At 35.0% G+C, this 22421-nt stretch overlaps 9 protein-coding genes across 9 annotated transcripts; 5 read left to right on the forward strand and 4 right to left on the reverse strand.

The window, feature by feature from the left end:
• Positions 1 to 118: 118 nt before the first annotated feature.
• On the reverse strand, positions 119 to 4369 carry TOP2 (DNA topoisomerase 2; the record flags this gene model as incomplete). Its single annotated transcript, XM_015610487.1, has 1 exon — positions 119 to 4369. One exon carries the CDS (start codon positions 4367 to 4369, stop codon positions 119 to 121), a length of 4251 nt encoding a protein of 1416 aa, XP_015468676.1.
• Positions 4370 to 4724: 355 nt separating this feature from the next.
• AC631_01658 (uncharacterized protein) lies at positions 4725 to 5582 on the reverse strand (the record flags this gene model as incomplete). The annotated part of the gene is made up of 1 exon (XM_015610488.1): positions 4725 to 5582. One exon carries the CDS (start codon positions 5580 to 5582, stop codon positions 4725 to 4727), a length of 858 nt encoding a protein of 285 aa, XP_015468677.1.
• Positions 5583 to 5743: 161 nt separating this feature from the next.
• AC631_01659 (pyridoxal-phosphate-dependent aminotransferase family protein) lies at positions 5744 to 6904 on the reverse strand (the record flags this gene model as incomplete). Its single annotated transcript, XM_015610489.1, has 1 exon — positions 5744 to 6904. One exon carries the CDS (start codon positions 6902 to 6904, stop codon positions 5744 to 5746), a length of 1161 nt encoding a protein of 386 aa, XP_015468678.1.
• A 1089-nt stretch (positions 6905 to 7993) lies between these two features.
• AC631_01660 (uncharacterized protein) lies at positions 7994 to 10171 on the forward strand (the record flags this gene model as incomplete). Its single annotated transcript, XM_015610490.1, has 1 exon — positions 7994 to 10171. The coding sequence occupies one exon, from the start codon at positions 7994 to 7996 to the stop codon at positions 10169 to 10171; it is 2178 nt and encodes a 725-aa protein (XP_015468679.1).
• A 150-nt stretch (positions 10172 to 10321) lies between these two features.
• On the forward strand, positions 10322 to 10864 carry AC631_01661 (uncharacterized protein; the record flags this gene model as incomplete). The annotated part of the gene is made up of 1 exon (XM_015610491.1): positions 10322 to 10864. One exon carries the CDS (start codon positions 10322 to 10324, stop codon positions 10862 to 10864), a length of 543 nt encoding a protein of 180 aa, XP_015468680.1.
• Positions 10865 to 11089: 225 nt separating this feature from the next.
• On the forward strand, positions 11090 to 11338 carry AC631_01662 (cytochrome c oxidase subunit VIb; the record flags this gene model as incomplete). Its single annotated transcript, XM_015610492.1, has 1 exon — positions 11090 to 11338. The coding sequence occupies one exon, from the start codon at positions 11090 to 11092 to the stop codon at positions 11336 to 11338; it is 249 nt and encodes an 82-aa protein (XP_015468681.1).
• A 225-nt stretch (positions 11339 to 11563) lies between these two features.
• AC631_01663 (uncharacterized protein) lies at positions 11564 to 12280 on the reverse strand (the record flags this gene model as incomplete). Its single annotated transcript, XM_015610493.1, has 1 exon — positions 11564 to 12280. The coding sequence occupies one exon, from the start codon at positions 12278 to 12280 to the stop codon at positions 11564 to 11566; it is 717 nt and encodes a 238-aa protein (XP_015468682.1).
• A 399-nt stretch (positions 12281 to 12679) lies between these two features.
• On the forward strand, positions 12680 to 14368 carry AC631_01664 (TBC domain-containing protein; the record flags this gene model as incomplete). The annotated part of the gene is made up of 1 exon (XM_015610494.1): positions 12680 to 14368. The coding sequence occupies one exon, from the start codon at positions 12680 to 12682 to the stop codon at positions 14366 to 14368; it is 1689 nt and encodes a 562-aa protein (XP_015468683.1).
• A 1226-nt stretch (positions 14369 to 15594) lies between these two features.
• Positions 15595 to 21582, forward strand: CDC39 (CCR4-NOT core subunit; the record flags this gene model as incomplete). Its single annotated transcript, XM_015610495.1, has 1 exon — positions 15595 to 21582. The coding sequence occupies one exon, from the start codon at positions 15595 to 15597 to the stop codon at positions 21580 to 21582; it is 5988 nt and encodes a 1995-aa protein (XP_015468684.1).
• Positions 21583 to 22421: the final 839 nt, after the last annotated feature.

Consider the following 22421-nt stretch of genomic DNA (forward strand, 5'->3'; position numbering starts at 1 on the left):
TATAGATATACGACAGTCAATGAGAATGCTCTACACGATTGGAAGCAAGATTAAATTATTGAAATTTAATACATATATATTATGGCAATAACATAGAAACAAGAGGGGGTAGGATAGATTAATCCTCTTCGTACTCCTCATCACTTTCTTCTTCATCGCTGATTTCGAAAGCTTCTTCGTCGCTTGAAACTAGTTTGTAAGAAACTGCCGATTTCTTTTTTCTTTTGCCGGAAGGAGGTTGGGCATACTGTGCGTTATCTTCAATAGCCAAATCGTCAATCTCCTCCCTCAACCCACTACCCTTCGATGGCTTTGGAGATTTTGATCTTGACTTAGTTGATGGCTCCGGAGTTGAATTCACTATAGGCTTGGAACTAGACGTGGATTTAGAATTGAAAAGGCCCAAGATTTCGTCGTCATCACTATCATCAAATCTAGATGCTACTGTTTTCTTTTTCTCTTCTACGGATGGTGATTTGCTTTCAGTGAAAAATGAAGGAAATTCACTACTTGCTTCCTTCTTTACTGGTATGGGCAACGTAGATTGTTTTTTAGCAGCAGTTGTCTTTTTCTTTGGTGGTTCATTTGGCTCCTGTTTCACGGCCTTGGTTCTTCTGGCTTTCCTCTTTGTTCCTTTAGCAGGAACTATATTTGATCTCTTACGGAAATCATCTTCCAAGAATAACTGCCAACTTTTTAAAAAGTCCTCTAAGTCTTCGTTCCAAAGATCTTTAGCCGACTTCAGCAACAAAATATTCAATTCATTTTCTTTGTCTTCTTTTTGTTTCAAGAGCTTTTCATATCTTTCTCTCGTCAAAGACCAAATTGTCATACCTAATAAATAATCATAATGTGAATAAACTGTTTCAGGTTTATGCTCATTACTATCTTCGTTAGGAATACGACCGGCATTGATTTGACTGATGTCTCCAACTTCTTCTTCTTCTTCTTCGGCTACTTCATCAGCATCGACAAAAAGTGCAGGGTCATTAGCTTCATTGACTGGTTTGCCATTTTTGTCAAATCTGACAAATTTCAATTTTTGTAATATATCAACCAAAAGAGATCGTTTTTTATTAGAAATTGATAATTCTTTATCGATGATTAATTTAATGAATCTTGCTTGTTCAGATAATTTAGTCAATTGATGTTGCATTTCATCGGTGATATGATCTTTACGACGTTGATAGTACTCCAATCTGACATAGTAAAAATCTTTCATAATTTCCAAGGGACTTTCATATTTTTTGATTTTACCCATTGGATCAAATGCTACCATATTAGTTAAACTGACAGATGAGATCAAGTTAAACCTTTCTAGTAATCCAACTTTTAACGACTTAGCCATTTCTTCAGCACTAAGCTTAACGACAAACCTTATATTCATCCCGTGTTGTTCTTCCATGTCTTTGATCCAAGGTTTAACTTTTTCAGTACCTAAACCGTTCAACAAAAACTCTTTCATATTGTTAGTCCATGTTTTAACAGGAATCTCTGTGATTTCTACTTCGGTTTCACCAGTTTGCTCAATTCTTCCAATAATCTTAAACTTATCCTTACCATTGGTCACAACTTCTCCCTCCCACCCTCTATACCATGGTGACATTTCATTCATTTCTTCTCCATTCATTAACTTCTTAATATTATTCACGATGTCGATAGGATTAAAAGGAGGAACGTTAGTAGACCAACCAGTACCAATACCTTCTGCACCATTAACTAAAATCATTGGCAAAACTGGCAAATACCACTCAGGTTCCACGGTTTGTTCATCATCCTGGACATACTTATACAAAGCATTATCTAAGGGATTAAAGATTTTACGGGTAATTTCATTTATTTCCGTGAAAATATATCTCGGAGCTGAGTAATCTTTACCACCAGCTGCTCTGGAACCAAAGGAACCATTTGGCTTAAGAATGTTTAAATTATTCGAACCAATGAAATCTTGTGCTAAACCAATAATAGTCTGAACTAACGATTGTTCACCATGGTGATATCCTGTATTTTCAGAAACATAACCAGCTAACTGATTGACTTTGATTTCAGATTTCAAGTTTCTTTTGAAGCAACCGTAAAGCACCTTACGTTGACCTGGCTTGAAACCATCCAATACAGATGGTATTGATCTAACATTATCGGCCATTGAAAATAAGATTAATTCCTTATTGATAAAATCACTTATTGGGATTTCTTCTAAATCAGGGTCCAAATGGGTACCTGGCTCAAATCCTTGCAACCATTCTTTTCTATCATCTGCTTTCTTTTTTGAAAATGCCAAGTCAATTAATTGTTGATCATCCCCTTGCAATGCATGAAATGTCTTCAAATGCCTATCAAGAGCTGAAAAATATTCTCTACCTTCTGCATCAGTTGATGTACCCAAACCCTTATAATACTTTTGAGTCCAACGACAAGTGAGACCCTCTGTATCTCTCCATCTTTCAAATTCTGGCATAGTATAGAATGGGATAACCTGTTTACCACTTCCTCTCTTATTAACTGTCACTTTGACAATAGGAGTGATGAACTCTAACAAAAAGCCTGGAACCTGTAATAAACCTGGAAAACTGGTTTCCAAAAAGTTAATAATCAAACCTTTAATATGCGAACCATCTTGATCTTGATCTGTCATAATCATAATATGGCCGTATCTTAAAGTATTAATATTTTCTAAACTATAGTGTTTCTTGTGTTGCAAGCCTATAATTTGTTTCAAAGCATTAATTTCAACGTTCTTAGATACTTGTTCAGTGGAAGCTTCTCTAACATTCAATAATTTACCTCTCAATGGAAAGCACCCGTAATAATTCCTACCAACGACCGCTAAACCTGCTACAGCCAACGATAACGCCGAATCACCCTCTGTCAAAATAAGGGTACACTTATGTCCCTCCTTTGTACCAGCTCTATTTGCATCAACTAATTTCACTTGGCCCTTAATTCTCAGCTTTCTGGAGCCATCAACTTTTTGCAATGCCTTATCCTCATTGGCGTTAGCAATCGATCTGATTTTATCAACGATACTAGTTTTTAATATTTTATTTATGAACTGTTCACTGATCGCAATTTTTTCACTTGGCTTACCTCCAAATTGTGATACCTTTGTAGTTAATTGTTCTTTAGTCTGCGAAGTAAAGGCAGGATTTTCAACAAGACAGTTTATAAATAAAAACATATTGTTTTTCACTTCTTGTGCTTTAATCATTAACTTTTTTTTACCTTTTTCCTTCTTAGCGAGAGTAGCTATTAATTTAGTAATTATTTGATCAGATACATGTTTTACATGAGTTCCACCCGCGGTTGTTGCAATGGAATTTACAAAACTAACTTGATTGAAAGTTCCATCACTGACGGCAAATGCTACTTCCCATCTGTCATTAAATACTTCATGAACAATAGTAGTGTAATTTTGGACATGGCCATCGACAGGTTCAGGATCTGGGTTTCTTTCTTTGATCGCCTTAACATACATTTCAACGTAACTCTTAAAGTTTCGAATATTCAATTTCTTATCATTTAAGTAAATATTACAATTGCTGACAGTACCACATAAATCGTAAACTCTTCTTGTTAAAACGGCCAATGTTTCTTCATCCAAAGAAGTCATGTTGAACTTAGATAAATCAGGTTTGAAAGTAACCTTAGTATATTCTTTCTTAGTTTTTAATTTAGTTATCTTTGGTTTAGAAATCTTAGACATATTATCAGTCCAAGTTTGTTTATATAACAACCCAGTATTTAAATCCGCAGTTTCTAATATAAACTCAGTGGAAAAGATGTTACATAACTTAGCACCGAAACCATTACGACCACCCGTTACTTTTTTTTCATTATCATCATAATTTGAAGAAGTCAATAAATTTCCAAAAATTAATTCAGGAATATACATTTTCTCTTTATCGTGGATCTCAACAGGAATACCTTTACCATCATTCATGACTTCTATCATGTTGTTTTCCGGATCAATTTTAACTTTTATGTTCTTCATGCTTGGATCTTTGATTTTATTATCGGCAGCATTAACTAAGATTTCATCAAAAATCTTATATAAACCTGGGACAATGTTGACCTCTTTATAGACCATCGACTCTGCAACTGGGTCAAAGCACCACATCTCAATTGGAGATCTTTCAACAGACCCAATATAAGTATCTGGTCTTTTCAATATATGTTCCAATTGTGATAATTTCTGATACTGATCTGAAGCATTTGACTTTTTTCCATTTGAAGCTTGGGGAGTATTAGTGGAGTCTGAAAGAGGTGGTTTTGAACTACTTTTTTTTTTAGTAACAGCAGTAGGAGCAAATTCGACAGAATCATCTGACATATAGTCAGAGCCTGAGCTTATAGATTCAACGTCACTCATAGCGTAATCGAGTTATAGTTGTTAAAACTAATTGATTATAGAGATCATTGAGATCCAAAATAAACAACGCGTTTTCAGTACATAGAGATGAAGGTCCTGTATATACACTATGGAAGTAATAGTCGATTAATATTGGTATTCTTATATATTATTGACATAGGATGTACGTAGGGAAGGGTCAGGGACAATGACGGAAAGAAAAGAGTTTCTTTCAATAATGTTAGCTTGTAGTAAGATAGGTAGCTAGATTTGCTTATTGAAACTGTTATACATATATTCGTATTGCGATTTTGGAAGGGTACGAATTACATGTGAGGATGACTTATATAACTTAGAAAATAAGATTGAAACTGAATCAACGTTTTGTCTTTCTATTCTTATTACTTCCAAGACTGTTCTGAATTCTTTCGAACTCGTCGTCGTTTATCTCGGTTGGCTTTCTTTTCTTGCCTTTTTTATCAGCATACTTTGTTTCCAATTTGTCAATCAAGCTATCCAACCTATTAGCTTGTCTACTTTGGATTATGGACTTTAAGTCATTTTCGTTCTTTAAAGATCTTTTGCCTTTATCCTTTATTTGCTTCTCTAGTTCTTCTGCCTCCTTGGCTTCCTTGGCTAATTTCTTTAGCATCTGCTTTACTTTTGTTTTCCTAGATTTCTTGTATTTTGCCCACGATTTCAACGTAGCCTGGTCTAACTCAGTGTCAAATTCTTGATTATTTATGGCGTCTTCAATGAGTCTGAATACCCTATCTTCCAGTACTTCATCGAATTCCAAATGTGGTATAACTTCGAAAAGCTTAATGAAATCTCCTTCGTAATAGACAAAATTATGCAAGATATCGTCTCTCTCTTCTGTAGAATGTTGGTATTTCAATTTGTCTTCCTCTATCATATCAATGGTTATCTTTTCATTCATCGAATCAAAATAGTCCTTCCAGTTAAAATATTCATCGTCTATATCATCTTCCCCAAATCCTAATGAGCCGGTGTTGTCATATCTTTGCCTTTTGATAGGATCACTTAGTATACTGTATGCAAATTGAAGTTTTGGGAAGAACTCAGTATCTTCTATTGATGATGATTGTTGTATTTTATCCGGATGATACTTCAAACATAATTTTTTATATGATTTTTTAATTTCAATAGGCGTGGAACTCTTCACCACTTCTAATATATCATAAGGATCAATATCTGGAAATGGGATTGCCATTGTATGGAAGTTTAGAGTATAGTAAAGAAATTAAGAGTAAAGATTATTCCATCTATCAAAATGTAGATCAAAGAAAAGTTCTATAGTTTTCGCCGCGGTAACAAAAAAGTTTTTATTTAGTTCCTAGTTAATATATATGATATTTATTCAGAGAGGTACAGTTATTGTTTCTTGTAGCCTACTTCAGCCAATGCTTCATCAATAGCTTTAGCAAGTTTGTCAACATGCCCTTCGTAGACAGAGAAACCCATGTGACCAACTCTGAAATACTTACCGACCAAAGCCTTGTGGATACCACCAGCAATGGTGAAGCCTTTACCCGCAACCTTTGCAAGGAAATCAGCACCATTGATGCCTTCTGGGAAATAGACGGCACTTAAACCATGAGCAGCAACCTTTTCATTAATTGGTAAGATCTTTAATCCCGATTTAGCCAAATGGTTCTTAAATTGGGTAGAAATTTCTTCATGCTTAGCAAATCTGGCGTCTAAGGATTCACCTAAGATTTCATCTAAAGAAACCTTTAACGCGGTGATAGTTTGAACAGCAGGAGTAGCGAAATAAGCACCAGAGCCACCTTCATAGGCCTTCATGATTGGTGTCCATTTCTTCATGGATGCGAAAAATGAGGAATCCTTCTTTCTATCTAACGCCTTAGTGACAGCCCTTTCAGAAGCGTAGAAAATGGACAAACCAGCTGGAACACCAATAGCCTTTTGTGAAGCAGTCAAAGCGAAATCGATACCCCAGGCATCGAATTCTAAGTTTTCAACACCAACAGAACAGACACCATCCACAACAATTAAAGTTTCTGGAGATTCTTTCTTTACAACATCCGAAATGGCCTTAATGTCACTGACAACAGCAGTTGATGTATCAACATGGGTAATGGTAATGGCAGTGTACTTTTCGGACTTCAACTTTTCAGCAATCTTATCTAATGGCAAAACATTACCGACTTCTGCAGTGATAACATCCACATTAGCATCGTAGACCTTTAAGCATTCAGCAAACGAATCCGAGAAGAATCCAGTGGACAAAACTAACACCTTATCGCCTGGGTTGATCAAGTTAGCACCAACAACATCCCAACCCAAAGTACCCGAACCTGCTAACACATATGGTTGCGCTTTGCTGTCAGTTGACTTGAATAATTTTCTCAAGTTTTGCAAAGTGGTTTGGAAGGTCTTGATAAACTCTGGAGAAGTGTGTGCCTGCGAAGGGGTCGACATGGCATAAAGGACCGGATCCGAAAACTCAATTGGACCTGGGATCATGGTCAACTTGTGTTCTGGTTGCTTATATGGACATGGAGAGCTCATTTTCGATATGTATCTATTCGTAATCAGAAATCTTGTTGAGACTGTAGTAGCAAGTTTGTTATCTAACTGGCTAAAAATTCGTTTAAATGGCAATTGTAATCTAAAATTAATCATAAATCACTTCCTAAAGTGATAATTGCTATTTGATGCTTCTTGATTCAGTTTTCTTTCAATACCCGGAAAAAATGGTTAAAGTATGGAGAATCCGTGGTCCCAAGTCTTACTGGGACCTTGCAAATTCGGTAGTTCTTACACCAGGCCGGGTAAACATTATCGGGTGTTCGGATTACTCCGAGTTTGATTAAATCTGGAGAAGTTTTTCACGAAAATAGTAACATTGCGATAGGCAGAAAAAAACTCACGTATGACTGATTAGGGAAAATAATGATTTAACAGTGACTTGGTGGTAAAATAATAATTCTGATTATAAGAGTATGTTCTAAATGGAACATTCAGATCAGGGGTGCTAATGGAGATGCAACTACTTCATCGAATAAGAACCGATTAAAGTTTCCGGTTTACAGACCATCCGATGTATATACTCGAATCTCTATTTTACGGGTGTTTTCTTAAAGCTTCAGCTGATTCCAATGAATATTCCCTCGCTCCTCAGACATCACGAGGGCCAAAAATTATATATATCGGAGCCTATTTGCTACTATACTTGGAAGGAGTGCTACTAATTGTAAACCTGTCTGTCTTGCTTATTCCATGACTAAGGCATTCTGAATAAAACATAAAACCCAGTAGATGAGAAAGAAGGGGAAAAGCATTTTTTTAATTTAGACAAATACTACAACCCTTCGTTCTACGTAGCCCATACACCCAAAGCTCTTGCAGCCATTAATCAAATCTGCACTAACACCGAATGAGATTACCGACTCACGATTTTGGAAATGTTCCAATCACGTGACATAGACCCAGATGGTTGTGAAAAATATATTTGTGGTTCCAAAGATGTCTAGATTAGACCATAAATTATTGAATACATCCGTGATATCGCAGAAGTATTACTTTCTGGGACAAGTTGATCTTAGAATAGGCAGTTAAACTGAGGTTCACGAGTTTGGATAGTCATTACATAATCGAATGGATAATCCCCAGACCTTACTTATCGGAGAGTCTTCGAGTTTGGAGTACTTAACATGGGCGTTTGCAGAAGCAAAATGGCAGGTGACGGTAGTCCCATTGAAAGAAAAAAGATCAGCCATGCCAGATGAATGGTGGCATTTAGTTTTGGAGACGGAGACGTTTGCATACTTGCCGCACTTAATTGTTGGTGACATGCAGCAGCTTTCGACGTTCGTGGAAGATAAAATAGCCACCATTAAGTTTGATATAGTTGCTATAACATACAAGTGCTATGAAGAGTTGCAGAACAATCGAATGTTGTTGGAGGGGATGATAGATAAGAAAACGGTGTTTCTAGTTGACTCGAACGAGGATATTTGGATTGCCGCAAAATTTAGAGACCTATTTCCAGACAATGCCGTGTTGTCGATCTACTCAGATGTCGATTGTAGGAGTGTTAGTCACAACTCGAACTGTTTCAGGCTAATGAACGATCTTACGACCATTATGGTTGGATACACGTCAGAGATATCAGAAGGGATTTCGACGGCGGCGGTAGACGGAAAAGGTCCAGCAGGAGGTACATTGATCAGGCTTAGAAACGTGTTCAATGACCAAAAATTGAAGGGAAAGTTAGTGGTATTACCAGCAGATTATCACAGACGCCTCTCAAAAATAATTTGGAAGAATATCATTAGGGTTATCTGTTTCGAAAGCTTATCAATAATATTTGAAGAGCCGGATATTTTGTCATTAGCCAAGCAGATCAATGTTGCACCGTTGATGAAAGGTATCTTCCAAGAAATATTGACAATATGCAAATACTTGAAGATTAAAGGGTTACCATTACCATATACTGAGAGTTCTAAAAAATTATTACAATCATCGATATTATTGGAAAGCAATCAACGAATGAAAAGAACAATCACCTGCTCAAATAACCGACAGATTTATCCTAAGTATCTTGATGCCACCAAATTGTTTTATGACTTTAGCCGGGGAATAGAAATCAATATCACAAGCCTTTTATTAAAATTATTAAAAATTTCTGATGAATTTTCTATTGAGACACCATTCCTCGAATCAACATACAGCTTTATGAATAGGTTAATAACAATAAGAGACGGGATTGATAATAACGGTAATTTATGTCCATCGAAATTGTTTCAAGCCAAAAGGATTTTGAATGATTCTACGACTCTGGAAGAAATTAATGGCATTCCTCCAAACAAAAATATGATGAATTTTCCGCCCTTCAACCCACCACCATTGCCACAACCCCCAACCCAGAGCTTTTTCAATTCAAGTCCGCTTGTATTCATGAGCGAAATACACTCGCATAATAATATCGGCAACAATAAAAACAATAGCAATAACAACAGCAATACACTTGAGTTGAAAAAGACTGGTATTCAAGATACTTTAGGTTCTGGTTTAAATGACGCCCCAATCGTCAATACAAAATTGCCTTGTGATAAGTTTTACGATGCAGAAACCCGATTAAACCACCTTCAACAAACAGGGACTACTATTTCTAATACACCATACACTAATTACCCGTATCCAAGGAATAATACGTTTTCTCAATCTCAGCAGGATTTACCTATACACGGAATGCACAACTTACCACCCAAGAACCAAGCTGGAATAAATACTAATGCGTATTATATGCAACAAAACGGTCAGTACTATTCAAGCGCCAACCCAAACTGTTATTCGCATCAGCAATATCAGAAGCCTATGTATCAACCATACAATTCCTCGTTATCAAGTTTTGCAACACTCTCTAACACTTCACAAGGAGCAAATTACTCCAACGGCAATATAAGCAACGAGTTTGTTAATAGACATGGCAGTTTTAACATTCCCAAGAAGAAACAAACGTTTTTTCATGCATCGATCCCAATAACCCGGAAGACTAGTTCTCATAAATTACGTCAATCGCACGCGAGTCTTTTGGATATGGTCCAATTCAATGATTTAATGGACAAAACTACATCAAGTAGATATGGGGTAGAATTAGATACCTCATCAACTGTTTTAAGTAGTGCTAATAATAGCAGGGGAAGTAAAGCTAGTTCATCAAGAACAAGTTCCAAATTGCAATCACCTCAAATACATCCAGCAGCAAACAGCCAATCCAATGTCAATAGCAACCCAGAAGAAAGCCACATCAGGAATAAGATTAGGAAGTGATTATAATCAATTATCGTTAATTCAAGTAGTTGCTAGAACGAACCCATGTCATATCAGCATAATCACGTGAACAGATATGAATTTTTTTACAGAGATATATATTGCATACATAAGATCATATAGTTAGTTTTACAGAAGTTATCATATACCATGTCTGCGCATGTAATAGAAACCAATGAAGACATATCCAAAGATATTTTTGAAGAAGAAAAGAATTTATTCGAAGTTGAATCTAATGCACTATACCAAAAAGTTATAGGATCCAAAGGACTGCAGACCATCCCAAGCAAAAATTTGACCATAATAAATAAAAATGATTCCATCAAGACTAAAGTCACCCAAATAACGAATCTCTTACGATCACAAACAGAACCCCTTCTAATTGCAGGAAAATCAAATGCAATTTCAAAGATGTTAACTATTAGTGAATTACTGAAATCTACTATACGAAACGATCATCCTACGGTACGATTAAAACAATATAATAAACTAACAAAACAATCTTCTTTACATAATCCAAACTACAAGCAAACAAACAAAACAGTAAAGCAAAGGAACAATGTCGATAACTTCATGAACGACGCAGGCATACATGGTCATAAAATATACCAATTGCCTATACTCTATATTTTGTTTGTACCAAAAGAAGATTCCAGCTTAGAATTGAGTGGTTGGAGTCACCAGGATAATTGAAGTCATCTAACCTTCATCTGGCATAGGCCATTAATTGTATATCTTATGTATATTAGCATGTCGTACGTTTTTGTCCGGACACGTGACACGAATTTTGACCAATAAAAATTTCAATCATTGAAAATTACACAAAACCTTTAAAAGCTCTTTATGAAAATCGTAAGACGCTGAATAGCTTTTGGAACAACAAGTATTAGATTATATTGAAGCAAGAATACAATCAAAATGGCTCTCGACCCAGAAAACTTTAAGTTTGAAACTCCACAATTTGATCCAAGATTCCCAAATCAAAATCAAACCAAGCATTGTGCTCAATCGTACGTTGATTACCACAAGTGTGTCAACGCTAAAGGAGAAGAATTCGAGCCATGTCAAATTTTCTTCAAGACTTTCACCTCCTTGTGTCCAGTTGATTGGGTTGAAAAATGGAATGACCAAAGGGAAGCTGGTAAATTTCCAGTTAAGATGGATTAAATTCATGTCTTCTTCATTAGATTCCTAGTCATTCTTCGTTTTATGAAAAATACGTATTTCACCACCAATCATTGATTGGTTGCATCCTAGTCTACTAGTTAGTGAATACTTCAGAATTATGTTACAAAAATATAGGACGTATTAATATCTTCTATATTCGACTATTTACTATAAATAAATATATTAGCCAACGGATTGTAGGCCATATAATGCTGAATTAGAATTCTACCAGAATTCTTCTTCAACCCAGTTCTCGTTACGAAATTCATTACTATTCAAGTCTTTGTTTTGTTCTGTGAAGAGGTCAGCATACGGATCGGTATTCCTCTTCTTTTGTTCCTCATGCTGCTTAGCCAATTCTCGTTCCTGTTTCTGTATTTCTCTTTCTCTGTTCTTCTTGTCCGCAAGATATTGTCTCTGCAATGCCTGTTGATTTTTGATAAATTCTTCAGTCGTTATCTCATATTTCGTTCTGTTCAATTTATTCACTATTGCATTTTCCTTTTTAGCAACTAGAATTCTTTTAACCTTCTTAGGATTATGGAATGTGACTGTTCCTGCGTCCATTGAACCGTCAGTATACAAATTGTCCACCGGCGTGTATATGATTGTTATGTTATTTAACTTATTCGCTTTAATGGAGTTGGCCTTGGTCAATTGTGCGAGTTGCTTTAGAACGCTATCATTTAACTTCAATGCATCAAAAGTTAACAACTGGTCCTCATTAGACAATTGCAAATATAAATGAGCAGACGAATAGTTATCAACATGGAACCAGATATTCTTAGGGTGTGAATGCTTTAATAAGTGTTCATTTTCAAATTTATCTTTACCCATATATATCACTGCTTCCTCGTTCTCTTCATCAGAACCAAGAGCGAAATCATCGTATTCGCTTGAACCCTTTTCAGATTGTACTTCTGCCTTAAAGTAATACACCATGACAATTGATTGGTGATGATTTGATAGCCGTAGCCTTACTAGAGCGCAAAAAATTTTGATACACGGGTATGTCACTTGATGACATAATAATTCGCGAAATGTACATTCTTGTGACAAACCCTCCTGTAAAAAAATTACCTTGTTTGTATAAAGGTATATAAATGATTCAAAATGTAACAATTCTTTACCAGATTCAGCCCTTCGTACTTTTTTACGTCCTAAAAAGATACTACTATCTATACTCTAATATAGGAAATTTTTTTAAGGTTTTCCAACTATTGTCTATCATTTATTAACTACTACGATCCTTTTAAGTTTTTTTTAACCTTTGTATATTTCTTATACCCACTTTCCTTAATACTATTAGAGTTGCTAATTATAATTTTAAACTAAATGAATATGTCTTTTAGTGTTGACTGGGAATCATTATTAGAATTTGAAGAATCACTTAGTTCTTCTATTTCTAAGACTAATGCTTTGTTGCTACACAATTTAGAGTTAAAGATAGAGTTGAATAGGAGCAGTAATTGCGATTTGCCTGCAAATGATTATGGAATAGAAAGATTAGAAAATGACATGAATGATTATGATTACTGTTCTGATGAATTCACGACTTGTTCTAACTGTGGTCAATCGCTATACGATGATTCAGCATATAAGAATTGTTGCAAAACGTTTGTTTCATGTCAAAGGGTTATTTCATCGAACCTTGAAAAATCGTTTTGGATCTCTTTCATCAACAATCCGAGTAGCACAATTAACACATTACCAAACTATACAGAATTATTATTTTTAAGACAAGGGTTGCCAATTCAACTCAGGTCAACCATATGGAAGAAATTATTTTTGATGAGCCAGGGCAACGTAATACCAGAAACATCGAGGTTGGTGTATGACAATTTTCAGCATTCATACAGCTTGGAAATATCGAAGCAGATAAGCAAAGACTTGTCGCGTACATTCCCGTTGGTCAATTTTTTCAAAAATGAAGATACTATAAATAATTTATCCACGATTCTTAACGTGTACGCGAACTATGATGTTGAATTGGGATACTGTCAAGGGTTATTATTTTTAGTTGGGGTTCTATACTACCACTTTAAGAGCGACAGTACCCTAACATTTCATGCATTAGTAACAATTATGGAATCAGAGCCTGAGCTCCATGACATTTTCACTTCATCAACTATGTCTTATACTTTGAACAAATGGAAGTTTGAGTTTTCAAGTATATTGCAAGAGACTGACAACGAATTATATGAGCATTTAAATAAGTTCGTAGACATGCAAGTGTTTCTTTATCAGTGGTGGTTATCATTCATTTCGAGCCACACACCTGATTTATCTATAGTCAATAGGGTAATGGATTTCTGCCTCCTCCAAGGCTGGAAAATTGGAATGTTCAAAATATCATTAGGTTTACTATTAATGAATAAGCCTATTTTAATGACCCTTGATACAGGTGATGAAGAGGTTATTTATCAGCATTTATTGAATGAGAGCAAATGGGGAATAGCTGTCAAGGACTTGAGCGCTTTTTTCGGTGATCTATTATTGTCTTGGGAAGATTCTATATTCATGGAGCTTCCTAAGTATGAAGAACCATTATTCCAGAAACCTATAAAGTCCCACAAGAGAACTCCTTCTGCTATGATGAGTAGATTTAAGAATTTATCAATTAATTTGTCGAGAAATAGATCCAATTCTAGCAGTTCGCAAATTGATAGATATTCTTCTTCTGAAAGACTTCTGTCTGGGTTTTCGTCAGTTTCTGTATTTTCTACAAAACTGGGTAACAGAAATGATAACAATGGTGAATTGGATTCTATATATTCAGACATTACGACAAACAGTGAATTGTCTTCACTGCCACCTAAATCATTCAGTGATAATTTAAAGATTCCGTATTATACCAAATGCCTGAAGCACGAACAACTGATTGAAGATAATGAATCCGCGGACATCAATAATGAACTTCTTGATGAAAACATACGTTTAAAAACCTTGTTAAAACGAGCCTACAACATGATTAATGATAATGAGTCCGAATCGTCTGCTTTGAAATGTGAAATTTCCGAAGTTATTTAAATAGCAAATACATGAATACTTTGTTTCTACTGTGCAATACTTCTATCTGTACTAAGGTGACACAACGTAAAAAATGAGGAGGTCAAAATTTTAAAATTTTGGTATAGTTATTGTATAGGGAATACTAATATAAGCCGGCAGTCTATAAGCATACTACATAAGTTATATCTATTACAATATATCTACCCCAGCATTGCAATCTTGCAAAGACCTATATACTCGTGTAACCTTCAAATAGTATCCGGGTAATTTTTGAAAATAAAAATTACACAAAATCCTGAGAAAGTGGCCATTTTTTAAAACCTTTTGACGCCGTCTTAATTCACCCATAATTCAATATAGTTCACCTAATTATTTACCGTCAGGACAATTGTAATTAATTATAAGTATTTTAGACTACTGATTAGATCTATTATACCAATTGCATCGAGTATTATTAATTAATTGTTCAAAATATTTCACTAGTATATCGGTGTGATCTTAGACATTTGGTATTGCAGAGACTAAATCTTTATTTTCATTTAGTTCTAAATTAAAAGAAATAAATCGTGTCTTCATTACCACATAAAAGCCCAAAGGGCCAATCAAGTACACTTAATAATAGTCAACAAGATCCAGAATTAACTAAGGTAATCTCCAATCAATTATCCATCTTAATTTCGACATTAACAGAAAAAAACTGGAATACAAATTATAAGCAGATACGTTATATTTTAGATTCTAATAGAAATTCATTAGTATTCCGTATCTATTTAGAGAAGCTTTTCAATTCAGTTTTATTATCACAATCTAAGACTAGTAATAGTAAATTATCATTGATTGAAAGACTATTCAAGAAAGAGTTAGATAATATTGCCAAAGACCTCAACAATTTAGAAACTCTTTGCCTGCAAATTAACGAATTTAATCAGCTTGAAGATTTTAATATTATAGATTTTGTCAATAGATTTGAAATTGATTTAATATTAGCGTTCATTATTGTTATTAAATTTCAGAGTTTAAACACAGAACCTGTTAAACAGTTCATTCAAGAAAATTCGCTAAAACTTTTATCTGTTATCAAAACAAGAGAATTCCCATCCAAATTTGATTGGACTTTAGTTTTAGATCACATTTTAAACACTCCATTTTTCCCATTAGTTAACAAATTATTAACTTTAAGTTCCTTAAAGGCCTTCAAGTCAGATATACAACCAGTAAATCGTTTTTATCAAACTATACTCAACATGTCATTTAAAGAGTTATTACTAGAAATTGGCCCAGAGCATTTATTGCCAGAAAAATTATTGCCATCATTCTTACAGTTGAAGCCTAATGAAATTGATCAAAGCATAGCTTTAATATTGGCAGAGATTTTGATTCCTGGATCTCAGGGGCTATCTAATACTCATGGAGGTGTCACTGGTTTAACATTAGCTAACAATTTACCAGAAGCTAATGCCAAAGGTGCTCAATTGCAAGCGTGCTTTCGTTCGATCGATTCAGATTCTAAATTTAATATAGATTGGTACAAAGTTTTTTCTCATGTTCAAGAAAACTTATTTGAATCATCACAAAGAAATCTTCAACCATCAGTTGCAAATATTACTCAACTTTTATCGTCGTTAGACTTCAAAGTAGGTATTATAGATGTTTTCTTAAATTATGACTGGTGGTTTAGTAAGACATTGTTGTATATTTTACAAACTTTAGACCCACAACAAGGCGGTTATGATGTAACTGCTCTGAAAAACATAACTCTTTGCTTTGATGATGATGACGATATTAATGATAATGATGATGGCAAACAACCTCAGCAAAGAAGAAATATCTTACGCTTTGTTAACATTGGTAAGTTAGAATTATTAGTGTTGACAAAGGTTTCTCAACAAAATCAGCAAGCGCAAAACCAGATTCAAGAAAAAGAGAGAAAGTTAAATATTTATTTGAGTCAAGTCTTTGAACATGATTATCGTGTATTCCCTGAATATCTTATTGCTGCAGCACTAACTATCGTGGACAAGAACACATTTATTATTGATTTGATAGATACATTGTTTACCTTATTGATGGACAGTAATACTCATGCATTGGATAAGGTATTAAACAAGTTTAAGGAACTAGACGTTCAGTTGGCTCTTAATAAGTTAATCGATTACTATACCAAGAGAACGACACCCGAGGCTATTAACAAGATTGTTAAGACGGCTACAAAGTTGGATTTGATTGATGAATTACTTAATAAGCTCTTGCCGTTGAATTTTAAATTAGGATTAACGTTTGCTATAGATGCTACTAACTATGGTTATGACTGTAAACCAATTATTCAAGCCAATTTTCAAGATATGCAACAAAGAGGTCCTCTCTGCCAAGCATTGTTAGAAATTTTAGAGGCAAGGGCTACCCAAGATTATGAACGAAGCCAACAACCACAAATTAGTAATGACTTATACAAAGTATTGCGAATCCCAGTTGTATACTACTTGTTAGAAAAATTGAAATCTAGCAACGGATTAATTGATGCAGATAGATTGAAAAATTTGCAGTTACTGCTTTTAACCACTTATCCGAGACTTATTAATTTTGGCTGTGGTCATGATGAGGCTATTTTAGCTAATGGAGAAGACTATAATTTATTCCCTCCTCAAGTAGAACAAGAAATGAAATCTTATTATTCCAAGATGTATAATAAAGAAATGGAAATTAAGGACATTGTTGACATGCTAGTTCGCATGAAGGTAAGCGACAATCCACATGACCAAGATGTATTTGCATGTATGATTCACTCGTTACTTGATGAGTACAGATTTTTCTCAGAGTATCCGTTAACTGCATTAGCATCTACTTCACTTTTATTTGGTGCTTTATTACAAAAGGATTTGATACAGGGAACTACATTGACAGTTGCGCTTAACTTTATCTGGGAATCATGTAACCAACCACAAGATTCGCATTTATTCAAATTCGCAGTTCAATCCTTGTACAACTTCAAGTCTAGGTTACATGAATATCCAATTTATTGTAAACATTTATTGGAATGTCAGTCGTTGTCTGCGCATGCCAAGATGTTTCAAATTGTGAAAGATGCAGCTAATGGTATTCCATGTCCTGACTCGTCTGCTTCATCAAGCAGCCAGCCTACATCAGCAGATGGTGCTGGTGCTTCAAAAACACCAGACAATTCTGCACCAAAATATCAATCTATTACTGTTTCAGACAAGCAGATTGGTTCAATTCAACAAGAAAAACCTGCAGAGAGTATTTCAGACAAATTATTATTCTTCGTCAACAATATGACTGATGATAATTTGGCGTCTAAATTGCCTGAAATTAAAGAATTGTTGACAGAAAATTACTTTTTATGGTTCGCCAATTACTTAGTTGCTGATAGAGCTAAGGCAGAGCCAAATAACCACAAGCTATATGCCACTCTTGTTGAAACTTTGGACAATGCAATTTTCTACGAATACGTTTTGAATTTTTCTTTGAAGGAAGCCGAGCACATAATTAGAAATTTTAAGGATTCATCCATTGAAAGAGTTCAATTGAAGAATTTAGGTTCATGGCTTGGTAAAATTACTTTAGCTAATGACAGACCATTGAGAAGAGATCAAATTGCTTTGAAATTTTTATTAGTAGAGTCTTTTGATTTTAAGTCTTTACATTTAATTATTCCATTTGTTTGTAGGATTTTAGATCAAGCTCAATATTCCAAAGTTTTCAATCTTCCTAACCCGTGGTTGCTAGGAATAATCAAAGTTTTAGCCGAACTTTATGAATGTGCAGATTTAAAATTAAATTTGAAGTTTGAAATTGAAGTTTTATTAAATGTATTCAAAAAGAAACTTAAAGATATTGAGCCTTCAACCATTGTTAGAAGTCATAATCCAAATCCTACAGCCTTGGCAGCGATGTTTGGTATTCGTCCAGAAACCGTCACCTTAACTAGTGATATGTCGAGATTGGCACTTGATTCCTCAGAGCCATTCGTCCCTGAAGGGCCTAATGTGCAATTACAACAACTTCAATTGCAGCAACAAGCCCAGGGTCAAGTTGTTCCTCCTTCTCTTCAACAAGCGAGAGGAAGTATTGATGAAGTTGCTGGTACAACAGCAAATGTTCCAGGTCAGAGTGCACCAACAACTACTCAATTGGATACTTCATTTAGTACCTTAATTGGTAATACGATATTCACACAGAATCCTAACTTGAGACGTGCATTCCAGGCTTCATTATCTCGTGCTGTGCGTGAATGTGCAGTTCCTATTTTAAGTAGGGTCTCTGAAGCTGTGTTAACCACTACAGAAGCTATGATAAGGAAAGATTTTGCTTGTGAGCCAGATGTTGCTAAGTTCCGAAAAGGTTATCAGAACTTAGCTCATCAATTGTCTCGTAGTATGGTTGTATGTAGTGGACGTAAGATATTAAGTGAAACTATTGAAGCAACTATGTTACAGCTACTTGGCAATCAAATCAATCCAAATGAGCTACCATTGGCTGAATTGTCTTTAGCTGTTCAAAGCAATGTTGATTTATGCGTAGAGATCGTGGATAAAATTGCAGCTGGTAATATAAGCGAGTTAATCGATGAAAAGATGCAGAAATACATTTCTGCTCGTGAGAAGCGCAATCCAAATGAACCTTTTATAGAAGAAGGCACATCTGACTATGCCTTAAAGTTGCCACAGCCATTAGGCTTGAAACAGGAAGGTCTTAATGCTAGCCAATTGAAAATCTATGAAACTTTCGGTACAAACGGTCCAATAGCGAATAGTGATTCCAATATAGGTGGCCAGCCTCCTGTTCAAGCTGGTGCTAATACCATTCCTGAAGCATCGCCAGCAGTTATGGCTGCTGCTGCTGCTGCCCCTGTTGGGCAGTTGACTCCTCAACAGCAGTTAGCCCTTTTACAACAAGAAGATACAACTGTTTCTATTGACCAACTCTTTACAGCAATCACACAGAATTGTGAAAAGGCCATTCAATTATTGAAAGATGCAAAGGAGACTCAATTGGCAGAACTTGCACCAGAGCACCCAATTATGATCGCTTTGACACAAGCTTTGACTATAGCTCAAAGCAATGCTTTGAAGTATCCTGAATTATTATTAAAGGCCGCTCAATATACCGTTAATTGTCTTTTCACGCAAGGTCACGAAAACCCTATGAGTAATGAAATTTATGTGGTTGTTTTAGATAAATTATGTGAATACTCACCTTCTACTGCTAAGGACGTTACTTGGTGGCTTGTCCATTCTTCAGATCAAAGAAAATTTAACATGCCTGTCATTTTTTCATTATTAAAAGTTCAGCTAGTTCAGCCTATTAAATTAGATGCTTCAATTGGGAGACTAATTAAAGAGTCGAATAGTCCAGTTGTGGCTAAATTCGCAGCTAATTTGTTATTGAATGTTTTTAGTTCGGAGGAATTAAGGCCTATAGCCTTAAGATCAGAATTCGGTTTCACTTTAGATGCATTATCTAAATATGAAGGTGATGAGTCAACAGAAGAACATAAATTGGCCAAACAAGCTCGCGACAACTTATTCGAATTATTAAACAAGTCGGCGCTTCCTTCGTCAACAGCGGCAGAAACACAACCAGAACTCTACGGTCAAATGGGCTATATATTCGCAGAATGGATCAAGTTATTGGCGCATGGTGATAATAGTGAATCGTTGCAAGCTCAATTTATTGAAAGTTTGTTGCATAACGAAATATTGACTGATCCAGATTACTTTGAAATCTTTTTTAAGGCGGCCACTGAAATTTCTGTTACATCTTTTGCTACTGAACATGAATTAAGAACCAGAACACAACGTGAAACCTACCTAGCTGTTGATGCATTAGCAATTTTGATTGTGAAGATAATATTAAGTTTCGAAAAGGAACATTCTTATGAGGCACTTGAATATTTGAAAAATATTATTGGAATTGTGATTTTAGTATTGACAAATGATCATGAAACATTCAAGGGAAGTTGGAATGAGCGTGCTTACTTTAGAATTTTTTCATCCTTATTATGTACTTGGAATGATGCTTCAATGTTAGACGAGAAAGCTACTATACACTTAGATGATGAATTTTATCCATTTATTGGAGAAGTCTTAAACTCACTTCAACCGATTGTCTACCCTGGTTTTACATTTGCGTGGATATTCTTAATTAGTCACAGAATGTTTTTACCAAGATTGCTTGAATTACCAGAAAGACGTGGCTACAATATTGTTGTCAAATTATTGACTGGTGTATTGAAATTTGAAGCCATTTATTCGAAAGACGAATTTGTTCAGCATGATGTTATAAATGTTATATTTAAGGCAATTAATCGTATTTTTACTGGCTTAGCCCATGATTACCCTGAATTTTTAGTTGAATGTCATTATCAATTAGTCACCGCTATCCCTGATAATTACATTCAGTTGAAGAATATTATCTTGTCAGCTACTCCATCCAATATTCCCGTTATAGATCCTTTCACTCAAGGGTTAAAAGTCGAAAGATTACCTGAAATCCACGACTCACCTGTTATTGCCTACAAGCCGGTTGAGGATTTAGTTAAAGTTGGATTGAAGAAACCAGTTGATAATTTCTTACGTATTCCAGCACCTGCATTAATGAGAAGCATATATAGTGGTATGAAGTTGAATCATCCTAGAGATCTGGCTGATTTTGGATTTGATACTGTCCACTACAATGTAAAGTTGATTAACACATTGGTATTACACGTTGGAATATCAGCGGTTGCGGATAGATTACCAAACAACAGAGGGTTCAACACAAAATCATCCAATGTCACGTTGTTAGTTGATTTGATGAACCATGGCTCCCTGGAATTCAAATTCCATTTAATAAATGCCATTGCAAACCAATTACGTTACCCTAATAGCCACACGCATTGGTTCATTGGTATTATTTTACACTTTTTCAGCTCAAACTCTATTTGGGGTTCTGCTACCACCAAAACGACAGTACAGGAATTGATTACTAGAGTTTTATTAGAGAGACATATTGTTAACAAGCCTCATCCGTGGGGTTTAACCATCGTATTCACTGAATTAGTAAAGAATGGTGACTATGGATTCTTTGATTTGCCATTTGTTAAGGCTGCCCCTAATGAATTAAAGGTGGTTTTTGAAGCTTTAGCAAGAAACGTCAAAGGTGGTGTAACTTTACAGGCTCAACCAGCCACCCAATCACGCCCTTCTTCATCATCGGAAGCTCCTGCTTCTTGAATTTATAAACTGTATATTATATTGTAAATTATATTGATACTAATAAATTATTTTACTTGTATTATCGTTTCTTGCTAGTCAAGAAAGGTTAATAACCGAAGACTGCAACTCCCCAATAGGTTAGGGCAATTACGACTAAGTTAAAGCTCTTCCCAATATGTTACCCATGTACCATTTTGTATTTGTCATGATGACGTGCTTGATTGCTTCGCTATCCACCTTCGAGTCTTTCCTAACCTTTGATTAATCTACAAACATGGTTGATACGATGTTGCTCTTTAGGAATACACTCAGAATAAATTAGATGTAATTTTGTTGCGTTATTCCCTGGGAAAACCTTATTTCGATCAATTCTCAGTGACTAAATATTTAAGTTGCTAAAAAGTTGTAACATTATTGGGAACAAATAAACTAATAAGGGTTTTAGGCAACTAGTAAGTTGGCATCATTATCTCATGTTGATTATTTGAATTGTAGCATTAAAATACAATATTATTATATTATATAGTAGTAGCTCTTGTGATCTATTTAAGCTGCTATATTGGGTATTTATCAGATACTCAACTTAGGAGGATCCAAATTTGCTATACTTCTCTCTCAATTGTAGTGATGATAATGTTTAATTACAGATCGTCAAATGTAACAAGCGCCAGAGAATGGTTAACAGTGCATGTTAAACCAATGAACAAGAATGTAGTGATTTCAGAGATTACAAAACTACAAAACCTAATTAATTACAGAAAAAACTTACAAGCAATATAATTAGCAAGCAATACATTCTATGATCAAGTACATGTGGCTGCAACTTCATATATATATTAGTGGTTCCGTGATAGTTT

Source organism: Debaryomyces fabryi, assembly GCF_001447935.2.
Source record: "Debaryomyces fabryi strain CBS 789 chromosome Unknown contig00024, whole genome shotgun sequence".
Taxonomy (NCBI): Eukaryota; Fungi; Ascomycota; class Pichiomycetes; order Serinales; family Debaryomycetaceae; genus Debaryomyces; species Debaryomyces fabryi.